General features: G+C 39.7%; 1 protein-coding gene across 6 annotated transcripts in view; it reads right to left on the minus strand.

Annotated features, from left to right (window-relative positions):
* grb10b (growth factor receptor-bound protein 10b) overlaps positions 1 to 12,571 on the minus strand; it is a 58,681-nt gene extending 46,110 nt beyond the window's left edge. Inside the window, exons 1-3 of one of the 6 annotated variants that reach the window (XM_008323904.3) lie at positions 12,105 to 12,569; positions 2,374 to 2,462; positions 1,666 to 1,792 (exon numbers count right to left, since the gene is read on the minus strand). In XM_008323904.3, the coding sequence (XP_008322126.1) occupies positions 1,666 to 1,716 (51 nt within the window). In that variant the 5' untranslated portion in view covers positions 1,717 to 1,792; positions 2,374 to 2,462; positions 12,105 to 12,569. Of the gene's footprint in view, positions 1 to 1,665; positions 1,793 to 2,373; positions 2,463 to 12,104 lie in introns of all 6 variants that reach the window. The other 5 variants (XM_025061859.1, XM_008323905.3, XM_025061860.1 and 2 more) reach the window with 5 other exon arrangements.
* Between the last annotated feature and the right edge of the window lie 2,041 nt (positions 12,572 to 14,612).

Genomic DNA, 14,612 nt, shown 5'->3' on the forward strand with positions numbered 1-14,612 from the left:
AGGATCACTGAAATTGGAAGCAATGACAGATGGATCTAACAATGCTTTCACTCTGCCTGCAAGTCGCCCTGGGAATTTGGATAAACTTTTGTGCATAAAGTTAGAATTTGTAGACAGAAAGCATAAACTTTCTGGTGAGCTATCAATTATAGCTTTATATTTAGCCACATTAGGTCATTAATATGTACTGCATATTCAAGATTAATAAGGTAAATTTAGCTTTTTTTACAGGGAGCAACATTTTCTTTGACCTTTGTTTAATCACTATTCACAATGTTTTGCCCGGTTTAAGAAACACAAAAGAGCTCAGTATGTATATTGAGACTTTCACAGGAAAGTTTTGCATCAGATACGACGACTACTAAAGCAGAATTATATGGGGGAAAAAAATTCTTTTGGGTTTAAAATAAATTTTATCTTTGCTTGGATCTGTCTTGATCTGCTGCTCCTGCTGCTGCAACGGCTATCACTGGCTCAAGGAAACATCTCCCATAACCCTGGAATTTTACAGTGAATGCTTTTTTTTCATTCGGCAAGTCAAGGTACATCTGTTAACGCTGCATACTTTGCAAGCAGCCAGGCAACTGTGTGTGCACAAGTGTGCACGTGCATGAGTAAACTTTAAACTTTGGATAGAAGCATAAACACTGCTAAAGATCGATGCCAATTTGACACCCTACAATAACCAGCTGTGGGTTTTCTAAAAGGTAGATTTTGATCCGAAAAAAACAATTTTGGAAAAATAAATGTATTCGTTAAATGATAAAATATACCGTATAGAGGTGAAAATCATCTCATCAAGAATACGACAAATATTTAAGCACTGAAAGAATGCAGCAACAAAGACACAAACGATAAAAAAAAAAACACTGGCTCCAAAATGAACACCAGACTGATGAGTGTACACATTTACTCAGCGCTACATGCCAATCTGTGCTCCTATGAAAGCTCATTTCTCTAAGCTCTGGTGATCTGCGGGACCCTGCTAAACTGCATTCTCAGTACTCTGACCCCAAGGTCAAAGGTCAAAAATAAAGCCATGACCCAGAAGACCGGGAGACAACAGAGAAGCTCCTGATCAGGCCAATAGTGCTACTGCCCTAATGCAAATGTTTGGAAGCCCTCTGCACAGCTTTAGCTGCTGTAAACTCATTCGCTACAGTACACGTCAGGGAGCAGTGTTGCAATAGAGAACATGTGATTTAAACACAAACATATTATTATTTATTCATATGCTTCTTAAGATTTTACAATTAATTTCTTTAGAGGGATGACGCCATTGTCTGACAAGGCAAAAACTTTTGTGCCAGCTGTAATACTGTATATCTAGTAAGTGACCTTCCGTAATGGCTATGTCTACGTATGCTGACAACGCCATCATTGTGACTTCTATTCGAAAAATAAATGTGCACCATGATGTAACTTTACTAGTCAGGTAATCAACAAATTACAATGCCAACAGTCATCTAATCAATGTTTCTTTCTTTAAGAGCGGCTGAGGTTTTGACAGTATTTTCCGATTTGCATAAATCAGTCAGCCTCTATTTACCGGGGCTAAAATGTGCAGCGACAGCATCCATCAACACTCAATGGAATTATAGACTCTGCTTTGAAGAAGCTTTTAACTTAATCATATTAAATTTTGAAAATGTGCTGTAAATTCACCTGATAACTGGGATGATGCAAGAAATAATCTGGACACCTGGCCACAGCCATGTTTCAGTGTTTCTTTGTCTTTGTGCACAGTTGTTCGGCTAGTATCGGTTTCAGAAGAGGATGGACAGAGAACAACCTGGAAAGAAGAAAGAGAAGATGACATTCAGTGAAGAGCTCATAAACAAACAGACAATAGGTGCAGTTCAATTTTTGACCATTGGACTGATGATGTTGATTCTTGTTCTACACCTTTTTTTATGTCATTCTGTTCGTTCAACAGTACAGCTTGTTAAAATCTCAAGCAGACCAGGAATCAGAAACATTGGTTTAAGTTTACATCAACACTGTCTGACGTGAATCAGGATAAATGTTAAATTGCAGCACAGCAGTGTCAAACATGGCCGCTGCTCATCGACATCTAAACTGTACAACACTTAACGGTAGGCAGATGAAAGAGGAAAAGAACACACAGATGAAAGTCCATTGTATTATTGTGTTGGAAATGAGGAATGAGGGTTGATTCTGGCCTGAGCCAATGAAAAGAACTGGGAGAAAGGGATTTTATCTGGGACATTGCGAACCAAGTGATGAGAAAAAAAAAGCTAAATGTAATGGCTAAAGGATGAAGTCAGGGGTCTGGGACGACAGATTTAGTTCTTCCTGACCCACATCGAACCACAGTTAACAACATTAACAAGCAACAGGAACGGAACTTACATTAAAACATCCAACACGTCTGTCACAGCAGCTACCGACCAGGGGACCGACAAGTTCTTCTTCAGCTCCGTGGAACCACCTCCCTCCGCCTGTCATTCGTGGGTCAAAATAACCACAAATTCAACAACGCTGACTTGAGTCTATTTGAACACCTTAAAGTGGGTATCCTATTAACCTCTTGGCACTGCTACCACTGAACAAACACCTGTAAACACTGACCCAAAAATACCACGCAGACACCTCTCCAGGTCTTAAGTTAGACCCTAGGGTATATTTGGAGCCAGGCAGCTCAGATTCACAACTGTGACAGTCTTTTGAGCAGCAGTTCATGACCTCCTTCCGTTTTAAAAATATGACCTGCCAATTTATAGACAACTAAACTTATCTCCTGTTTGCATAAGCGGTTGTGAGCAGGCTGCCCTCACAGAGCGCACGTGTGTGCAAATCTGTACGTGAATGCACTCCTGCATGTGCATGTACACCAGGTCTGTGTGTATATGTTTACATATGGCACACATATGTAACTGAAAGAGGGCGTGTAAAGTTCTATTTCTGGAGCGTTCAGTCCCTGACAAGCTATCTGTGGACACAGAGTCAACTGAGTTAAAGGTTAACTTTCACTCTGCTAACTGAAAACATGGTTAGGGTTGAAATTTTACACAAAATGGTCATAAAGAAAGGGTATTGAATTCAAAAGTTGACAACTGACTTGTGACAACGTTGACGATGTTGAAGAAAAAACGTAATGACTGCAGTTTAGTCATTTGACATAATTATATGACAAGCACACACATTTGTCCATCTTCAACAGGAGAATTTGAAGTTATTTAATTCAGATCAAACATCTGGCATGTTATGAAGGAAGTTGGTTCACTCTCATGAATTAGTGCCCCATGTGGTCATTGTATAGGTCTACATTTAGGACTTTTTAAAACCAATTTTTAAAATCAAATAAAAACAATAATACTACCTATAACTGAAAAGTGTTTCAAATAAAAAGAACAATAAATAAAAATAAAAAGTAGAGCGCTGTAATATTTACACCTCACAGGGTCACACTGTTGAGATTTGATAACATTCTCAACAATTTTTTTAAACTGAGATTCACGAACAGTGTAAAAGATCTGCTCACTTTCCAGTCAGCTGGCTGTGTCCTCAATGTAACATCTTTATCATTTCCCACAGATCTGTGCGCCATTATAACCCTCCCAATTAGTTAATTACACATTTGTTGAAATCCAACCCAAAGTACAATCTGTATGGGTACAGGCATTTCTTTAAGATTGTAAAAACAAAATGGTATAAAGATAACAATATATGGTAAAGAATGAGGCGCTAACTAGCTTGCTAACTTACAACGCTGAGGCTGCTTTCTCAGCGTTGTTAGCCCCCAAGGTGAATGTTGCGTGACAGACCATGGGAAACAGCATCTATGTTCCTTGTTGAATGGAGTTTGAAAGTGTTCACACATGTCACAGTGACTCTAGGTGACTGTCGTAGTGACCAGTCAAACATGCACCTGTGTGAATTGTGGCCTGACACAATCAAAGCCATACCAGTGCGGGGATTAGACCACTCAAAGCCCTTTGATTCCATTTTTTCCACATGAACAGTGTACTGAAACCTAAATCTCAGACCTTGACAGTGCAATTATTCCGGCGATGTCACCGCACTACAAAAGAGGACTTTGGTCCGCAGCGCATGCACCAGATGGTGAAGTGCCTTCATCTGGATTAATTATTGTGATTTTTTTGAGGGAGAGTATGGAGAGTACGTCAGCGCAATCTTAAAAATCACATTCATCAAATCCTAAACACTCACAGTGTACAAGGCATTTACCATATTAAAATCAATTATTTACTATTATATATAATTTAAATCATTTATTGAGTTGCAGGGCAAACATCGCTGCCAGAAATTTTCCAAAAAAGTTGAACTTTAAAAGTTTCTGCTTGTAAATGTCTACTTTTGGAGTTGTATACTCATGTCAGTCTACAGGTTTATGTGCTCATATGTGATTACATTTCAAGGGTCCAGCTTTAACATCCCCAGGTGATAAGCCCTGCAGAGAAGCCAAAGGTCAGGTGCAGGATCACCAGAAACCTGTGCTATTTAAAGTAAAGCCTAATTGAAAGGGTAGAAACATTTCTCTGAACACTTCTCTTTTTCACAGTGGTGGATCAGTGACCGTCCAGATCCGTAGACCAAAGACGGACAAGTGAGACAACTTTGGAGGCTAACGCGCGTTTGCAAATACTCCAACGAATATAACGTACATGTTGTTGATATGATATATTCTCAAATGTTAATATTCCTATTTGTCAACTTTTATTGAAATTTTAAATATAGTTTACACCCATTTAGGCCACAACTTCCGCTTATTTTACAGTCAGTATCAGGTTAGTTCGTTTTCCTTTTTCATTTAGCCTTTCCAAGAAGTCCAATAAAAATATCTTTGGTAGGAAATGGAAATATTAAACTTTTCACCTCACACCCTGTATGTAGGCCAAACCTGAAATAAATGAGTGTCTTGTGGAGCTGAGCTGGCAAACACGTCTTGTAAACTAAGGAGTCAGTTTGACTTTCTGCCTGATGGTCAGGTTTGTCTATCTTAACTGTCGACCTGCCTGTCTGTTGGGTTTGTGTTTCAGTCTTAACCCGTCTCTCTGTCCCCCGCTCTTATTCTAACTTTTAGTTCTACATATTATTTATCTGTTTTTCATCGCATCTTCACCATCTTCGTCTGTTACTGCACTATGTACTTGAAACTATTATCTAAATGTAAAAAATGTTCAAAACAGTTATTTATAGCAGAGTGTTAATAAACATGAGGACAACAAAAATGTGTGCCTTGGACTAGTCCAATCAGGAAACAATGCTCTGCTCTCCTTTATTAAAACTGTATTAACCCCATGTAATTAGAGCTTATATTGTACATGTACCATTAATACATTAAAATCTCTGTTTCCCTGGCAGGCTTCCAAGTCTGTATTGTTATGCTGTCATCAGAAATTTTGCATCATCAAGTGATTTTAATCTATTTTATTACTTGTCCAATCAAATTGTGTCTCGGTATAGCGCCTATAGGCCAAAGGTTTCCAACTGCCTATATAAAATAAAAAACACAGACAACAGCTCTTAGTCAATTTGTGAGATAAATGCTTTAATTGTCTTTTGACAGTGACAACGGGTCAGCATTTAATGATTTTCAGAATACGCACAGACACAATCTGATAACAATCCTATCTGTAAATCTATCCTCCATCCTTTATATCATGACTCAGACAGTATTACACTTTACTGGGACACTCGGACTGTAGACTTCTTCGGGGCACCCAACCCGTCAGGTCAGAGCCATATTTCAACAAGATAATTTGTGAAATAAAGAAAACCACAAATCTTCTATATCCAATGTTTAAAACCTCAGGAGATCAAACACCAATCACATCCCTCCGTCAGCTACCACACCCATGAAATTCAGTACACCTTCGTGTGCACTGTACCATATCAGCTACATACCCGCCTTCAGACTCCTCGTCTATTCACCCCAAAATAAACCCAACCTCTGTTTGACCTGCCCACTATTATATTTTGCAGCACGCCACTCTGGAACAGAAACAGCATCTTAATTCAAAGTATGGCACGCATCCAAATCAGCGTCTGGAGACTTGTGCAGGACTCAATGATATGAGTGAACTGACAGTAACCCAAAACCGAATGGGAGGGAGGTCAATTGTTCAACTCTACACTATTTGCTTAATCTAAAAAGAGACACTGGGTAAGAGTTAGACTGACTAGGTGCATTGTCATAAACTATTTATCTTATGTTTTTGGATATATTTTTTATTATATTATTTAAATGATACAAAGCACAGACACTAGAGACACATACTGTATTATAGGAGTCAGTGCAGGCCTCAATTGATACATTTTTTTAAAATTTTGTTTTAGATGTTGAGCAGTTGATCATGATTCATTCATTCATTCACTCATTAATTTAAGATGTCTTACTCACTACAGCTTCTGGCATGGAAAAGGTATTATTTAACTTTAGTCTGAATTGTATAATATTTAGAGCCTTATGCTTTGGTAACTAGCAGGGTTTACGTTATGCTCACCAAATGACCCAAAATTGTAAGAATATAATCTTAAAAAGCTGCAATGTCCTGCTTAGATAGATAGATAGATAGATAGATAGAGGGAGTTCCCTTTAGAAAATTTAGGCTCCAGCAGCAGCAGCAAAAACACACGAATAGGTAAGTTAAAATGCACTAATAACTATGTATTACTTACTAATGCACTAAACCTAAGTAAGGTTCACAGTAAATCCCCCCAAATATGTGAAGTTTATACAATCAAGTGGTCGATCCTCTACTCTGTCTCTGCAAACCAGAACAACAAAAACTCTCCAAACTTTACGGTTGTTACATTGGACCGAGTGCATTCTAGGGGAATGGAAAAGAAAAGATCCAAATTATCATCTTTGTACTTTGCTGTGCTGAAAGCAGAACAGAGCATCTCTGTGTTGGGTTTTAATCAGCAGATTAGATGGTAGTCACTACTCAGTGGACGTGCTTGTTGCACATGTTGATTAGTCATTAACTGGCAGCTTTCATTATCTGAGAGCAGCAGCGTAAAGTGGGGCTAGATAAGAGAGCCCGATGTCATGCCGGGGGAGGCTGAATAGCACCGGTCTATTTGAGAAAAGGCCTTTTGGAAACATGGACAGGGCCTAATTGGATGAGGATTTCATTGGGCTGTTTAGAAAAACTGGACTCATGCAATTGCAATGATGAATGGACAGTGCTTAGGAGAACGTTGTCCGAGTTAACCGTGACTGTGAACCAAAAAGAACAAGATGGACTCATTGTCTCTTGACGTCATCTCTGCTACACTTGCTGGCAGTACGTAGCCATTCAACGAAAGACTGTGAAAGAGTTACAGAGTTTGCACATCCAATGGATTTTCACTGAAAAATTGCTCGACATCTGAGCAACAGGATTACATGATCACTAACTTTTTCTCTATACGAGTTAAAAGCATTTCAAAGCAAGGCATAGGCACTGTATATCCCACGGCTTTTGAACTGAACGGTGGATTTCAGTCTCAACCAAACAACTGCTTATTTGGCAGCACGTTCACATCAACTCTAACCCACTTTATTTCTAGTGTTAAATCCATATACAGCTATTGTTAGACTAACTGTTACCTACTCAGCTTAATTTGAATAATGAAAGCAACTGCTAACAAAACTCATCATATTATGCTGTTAGCAGCTGGAACGAGGCAGTGATGCCTTTACCGTCCTAGGGAAAAGTTGACAGTGAAAGATTTTTATGTTATCTTAGTACCATTAAAATGGTGAAATTTAACTTAAGGAAATGTTTACAAATTTTCGGCCAGACCCTAGTGTTTTTTTCCCTGGACTACTCTGTTAGTTTAAATTCAAATTGAAAAAAATCCAGGCACAAAAGCTACACAAACATCACCTGTTAGTTCACAGAGCAGAATAAATGTAAAGTTGGAGTGAAGTTTAATACAGTTATACCGGTACAGTAAGAGGAAAATACCTATATTCTATGACGTTATCACAGTTAGGAAAAAAGGAGCCTTATTGTTTTTAATCGTTCAGTACATCTCCCAAAGCCAACTAGCCATGGTTTGTTTTGATTCTGCATTGCAGATTTCAGCAGGCATAGCGAGACAGATCGATGGAGAGACAGACAGAGATAAAGATGGTGGTTCTAAGAGAGATAGTGCCTGGCTAAAAAAAGAAAAGAGTTGATGAGGCACACATTGGGGTAGACAGACTGACAATGAGACAAAGATAAACTGAGAGACGACAGACATATAGAGATAAAAGCAGGGCAACGTGAGAACATGAGTTGGACAAATAATTCTATACCTGTGCATTTAAGAGATCATTTTGTCTTGACATATCGGTGGACATCCACACTATGTTGCCAGTGCACACCTGAGCCCGTGGTCCCTTAGGTGTTTAGTTTCCTACAAATGAAGACAACATCCATTGCCTCTCACGCAGGCTTGGGTTTCAGTCACATTTGGACAAACACCAGACAGTGAGAAACCTAATCCAGCGTACACTCTGGTGGTTGAACAAGCAGGCATTGCATCATTGTAGGTCACAAGCAGAAACTGGGTCTGTACAGGCGTGTATTTGCACATGGAAGAGGAGCAGGAGGAGGAATAATACCCCAATGTTTTACCTCTGGAAATGAAAATATCAGTCCTGAGAAAACTTCATTAAACCTCCAATCAGCCCTAAGCCCTAAAACACATTTGTCATGGACTCATATGGTAAATAGGGGCTTTTTATAAGAGAATGCAAGAAAGTCTGAACTTCACTCCACTTATTTATCTTTATGTCACAGGATCACTACGCAAACTGAATACTTTGTGTTTTGTTTTCTTTTGCTCCAAGGTTCCAGCAGAACTGTCGACTGATGTGAACTGTACTGAGGTCCCGCAGCAGGCCCAGGTTAGTGTGTCATGACATCCTGCGGGGGTATTAACGGTGTATAAGTCTCCACTAAACTGTGCTGAATGGCTGCCTTCTGACGCAAGGCCTACTGGAATGCTGCCCGGAGCGGAACCACGGGCTCCTCCACCACCACCCAACCTACACCATCTAACTTTATATCTCTGCTTTGTGCTCTGGGACAGAAGCTGAACATATATACATTACAAGTAAGGGCTAGACTACAGGTAATCCTAACTTTTTTTTAAGCTGGGTCACATTCAATAATGTTAAACCACCCTGAGGCCAACTGCTCCTCCTGTGATACTTAAGAACACATTTAAGTCGCATGCACGTGTTCTGTGTTTAAACTAATTTATCTAGTCCATAACAACTGCCATTAGTCAAATAGCAGTGTAATTAAACCAGTCAACCAGTCTTTAACAGATGTATATTAAATAATGTGTTTTAAAAACACACAACAGACATATATAACAACTAACATCTAAATAAGTAACTTGAAAAAAATCAACGTAAAAAGCATTCAGTCTCAAAGCACTTTAGGACTATAGTTTCAATAGTGCTTGTAATGGAAAAATCCATCTTTGTTTTTGCAATAAATCTTCAACAAAAAAAAAAACATCACAGCCAAAAACTGGTCCAGTTTGAGGAGCATAAGAACAAAACAAAAAAATTGAATTTTGTACCTTCAAAGGTTTTTAGAAAAGGTAAAGGCATACCAGTGTCTTAGAGGGAGCTCAGGACAGCTAATACTTAGTACAATAACATGAACAACGTTCAGAAAGCAGCATTTTGGCAGCCTGTAGTCTTACAGGGTTCATGCCCTGTCATGCCTATGCTTAGTGAGCATGAACTTGAAATAGCAGGACTGATCCTGAGGGGGTGAGAGGAACCGCAGCCTGAACAGTTGCCATGTACACAGAGATGTGACCACAGCATAATTAAATGAAAGAAAGCAGGAAATAATTGGCCTAGGAAAGTAGAACTGCACTCTGGTGGTGAATGGTAGGGTGTAAAAAAATGATATGTTCAAAAAGCTGCAACTGCAGCATGTTTTAAGACAACGTGTAGCAGCCGACCATGTGATCTAACTACTTCGCAATCAACCACACTTTGGTTTACGTGCACAGAAGCATGCATGTGTTAAGTGTTCCATTTTAGGTTTCTGAGTTGAGTGAAAATCAGTGGTTTGCCACATTGTGTGTTCCTGACTGCACTTTGCTTGGCTCACTTTCAAACGGAGCATCAATGTTTTATTCAAGAAATACTAAAAAAAAAAAAATGCTCCCATGAATGATAAAAGGTAAAACGCCCACTGAGTTTTACCCTTCAAGCCTCCATGCACTGGCTGGATATATTTTGTACACACTCCCAACAAACTCTGACCACGTGCAGCAATCCTTAATTTCCTCCCTTCAGTCTAAGCCCACATTTCTAGGAAAAGCCCTGATCTGCATTCAAAACACCAAAACACACAGACCAATGCTGCAAGTTTCCCAGTGTCATAAATTTCTGGTGCTTATGCAACTTTCTGCAGAGACCACATGCAGCCAATAAAGATCTGGACAAGAGCCCAAAATGACAGGGTGCATTAAAGGATAAATGAAAAGTAGCTTTGTTAAGATGTTTACCCATAATGTGAGATTAGATCATGATCAGGGATCTCTTGTTTGTCTTTTCACAATCCATTCATGGCTTGATGCTTAAACTTAATCTCCAAACAAGGCCTGCAGTATAACTGATGCAAAAAAAAAAACTAGTAGGTTTAAGTGAGTTTAAGTGTGGCTGCAGTTTAGGTAGTGACCTGCTTTATTAAGGCCTATGCAATACAAGGCGCACTCTAAATAACTATTTCTGCTAGCCCTGTGATCTAAACAGCATGTTCAAGCTCCTTCCTATATAGTATATGATGATTGGTTTGGACAAATGTTTAATAATGTTTTGCCCTGTAGCTAAGGTTGAACCCCCCAACAAACGTCTGGCGTCAGTAAACCCTAACTTCAACACTGGGTCGTTGATGTTCACCAACAATGCAGTGTTGGAGACATTTACAGCTAAAGTAAAGTCATCATTGATGACACACTGTTGGTGGTGAACGCCAACACCAGGCTCCCATCGGAGAATAAAGATATTGATCATTCAGGTGTGTCTCATCATCACATGGGGGGCAGGGGGCGCAAGAGCCAACTCCACAGTAATTGGGTGAAGGCTATATACACCCTAGACAATTCACTCGTCCATCACAGGACCACATATGGAGACACACAATCTCAAAGTTATATTTAAGATCAGTTTCTAGTGAACAAAATGGGAGGAAACCTGTGCACCCAGAGAAAATATATATAATTTTCTAATTAAAAATATTTTCGCACAAAAAATAATTCATCAGAGTTCAGGCCATTGGCACTTGCATTTTTTCTTGCTTTAAGAAGATTTCAAAATAAAAGAAACACATGGGAATAGTAATTTTTCAAGGAATACCTCCTCTATACAGTATTTTAATGTTTTATGCTGCTGTGGTCAAGTACTGTGGTTCAGTTTATTGGGGACGTCACCACCAAAGGGCCCCCGGGTGTCCACCGAACGCTACACTCCTGCAGGCAGCAGGAGTGTATTCCTGGGAAATCGCCTGAAACTCCCCACCTCCCCACCCCCTAAAGCAAACGCTACCAACGGGATAAGGCGATAAGACTAGGACTGGTGAAACTCCTAGTGAAAGAGGAGTGTGTGGAGGAGGAGCAGGAGTCCAGCAGCACAGGGAAAGTGCAACCAGGGACTCCACACACCACTGCTCCTTCTTGCTGCTGCCACTAATGCTGTTGCGCAACTTTTTAAAAGGTTTCCCAAAAAGAAACACTAAGCGCAGCAACTGTTTGGAACGAAACGCATGAAAAGTGCATTGGTTTGAGCCAAACACGGACACAGCGGGGAGTGGGAGTCTCAGGCGGAAGCTTCCCACCCGTGGGAAATACAGTGAAGTCAGTGTAGCTCAGAACCAATCCGATGAATAAACTTATTTTCAAGGTTCACTCACAAACACGGATTTCGTTCATGCAATGGCGCTCAGGTCTCACATGTGTCCGAAGCTGCGGGACAGTGCAGGATAGAACGCGGCGTGACATCGCGAGTGGACACGGAACTTAAGTCATGTGTGGGACCGTGGTGTTTTTGTCATTAACCCCCAAACAAGAAGCATTAGAAACGGCTCCTCCACCCGGTACCGTGCACTCACCTTCCAGGCCGATGGGCTGACGCAGGGTGGAAGGGACGGGCGGCTGCGTGGGATCAGGCCACGGTGGTCAACATTCCCGTTGTGGACACATACATACACGGGAGCCAGAGGAGAGAAGGAGTAAGAGGAGGAGGTGGAGGCGAAAACAGTGGCTGCAAAGACTGCAAGCAGCTCATCTCATGTGCCCCGGCACGACACGCACTCACACTTACACAAACGCACACACGTACACGCACGCAAACACCCCTCCCCTCTTGGAAGACCACGCCCACAAAGAGGAGCCTCAGAAAAACACAGGACTTGTTGATAAAGCAAGAAAAATCCAATTCAACGCCTCAATACACAAACAAATGAATACATATAAATAAAATGTCTAAAGCTCAGTTTAGGTTATTTATACACCAATTGTGCTATTGATAATAGAAGTAAATAAAGATAAAAATGAAAAAATAAAATAAAAATAGACCAAGTAAACATGACAAGTAGCCAAACCGACAAACAAGGGAAAGTCTAGGATTTTTATTTACAGCATAAGTAAAAATGTAAATGTTCAAATTTGCCTAGCTAACACTACACAACAGGCTCACAAACTCCACATAACAATAATAAAAAAAGAAAATACAAATGTGCAGGTTTCAAAAGCACTGATGATGAAAAAGTGAAGCTGCCTGGTCTTCAGGCCAATCATCAAACACAGCTGCCTATCAGCATAGTGTTGAAGCTGAGCTTCAACAGTGTTTAATACACTCTGCAGCTACAGTTTGAGGCAGGTGGGATTATCAGCATATCCCCAAGAATCAGCTAATTCTGAAAGAACTAGTGATAAACTGTCACTGCTGGACAGGTTGTTGCCCTGTTTTGTCCTCTAGTTGGGCGATCCAGTGACATCACCATCATTTAAAAAGTTAGAAGCATTTCAGTTATATGATGTGGTCTTCAAACAGTCTGGAATTGATTGATGAACAACACAATTGCCCACAAGGGACAGCGTGGTACTGCATGGTTGACAGTTAAAACAGCAATTTGAGGTCATGAAGTAAGTGAACATATATGTTGTTCCCTACTTGGTAATAACAACATCACTGTGAATGCTATTGGCACATTCAGTTTAACCATTTCTAGTAGAACCTGGAGGTATTTGCCCCTGAAATCTTATGATAGCTTATGTTAGCCAGCTAATAGAGCTAACAAAATAATAATGAATAATGTTCTTGTATAAATACATTTTAAATATTTAATGTAGATTTATATAAAATGATAATGCAATGTCCTTCATTTGAATTAGACATCCAACCTGCCTTACTAGCACCCCCAACAGGGGAGGAACAGAAAAGGGCATGCTTTTTCCTTATCAAAGATACACTACTACAACACCTGCCACTCCTCTTCTGTACTTGCGTACTGCAATATTTCACTAAAAACACTCGAGAATAATCAGAGAATGTTGATGTGATTGTTGATTACAGAGTAAAAATACTGTTTAAAGTAAACTTTACTAAATTTAGCATTAAATCAATGTGTTTATTCAGAATTAATTATTACATTAATAAACAGCATTTCTTCAAAATTGATGATATGATATTTGTAAAGACAAAAACAAGTTCTCTGATTGCTGCTTTTATGTGTGTGACTACTTTGTGGTTGCTTTGCTTCTCTGCGGCAGTAAACTGAATATCTTTGGTTTGTGGATGAAAAACATTTCAAGACATTGTTATTTTGAGGTTTGGGAATCGCCAATGGAAATTTCTACCATTTTTTGACAGTCTATGGAAAAAAACAACCACTCTAATTGGGATTGGTTTTGGTCCCCATGAATAATCCATCCATTAAAGTATAATTATACATCCAAAGTAGCTTTTGGGTGCTGTAAACCTGTAAAACTATGTGTTTAAAAAAAAAAAAAAAAAAAGCCTCTGGTGAATGAAAAAATATTTTTCTTTCTGAAACACTGGTTAGATAACACTTTGTGGCTATCACTCTGTTTTCTCCTTTCTTTTTGCTGCAAGTGTGAGAAGTCACTTGTTTATAAGTGAACATAATGCGTATACTGTATATGGCAGGACCATAATGTTCCAACTTTGGTTGGTCTACTCACTTTGCGCTTTTATTAAACAGCTTTGCTCTGACAAGCATGTTCAAGAAACACAAACACCAGTAGCTGTGAGGTATGTACAGAACGTTGCACAACTGGGGGTCAAATCTCATTGCACCAGAGTTGCCTTCCTGCCAAGACTGTGTGTTTTTATCCCTCTGTGCCACGTAAGTGTATTGCATAAGAGCACGTGGTGTTTATGTGGTTCAGAACAACACTGGACGTGTGCAGTCACCTGATGGTCAGCCTGACGTCCACTTTAATAAAGGTGAAATGTTCACATTGGGAGCGTGAAAGATGAAGTGCTGACACAAGGGGCAGGTTTATTTTCATACTGATGCCCTGATTTCAGATCTTTATCAGTGTTGGGAACAAGCCAGTACAGTCATAAGTGCAACAGGCCATCATACAAAGTG

The sequence above is a fragment of the Cynoglossus semilaevis genome, chromosome 13, assembly GCF_000523025.1.
Source record: "Cynoglossus semilaevis isolate Cse_v1.0 chromosome 13, Cse_v1.0, whole genome shotgun sequence".
NCBI lineage: Eukaryota > Metazoa > Chordata > Actinopteri > Pleuronectiformes > Cynoglossidae > Cynoglossus > Cynoglossus semilaevis.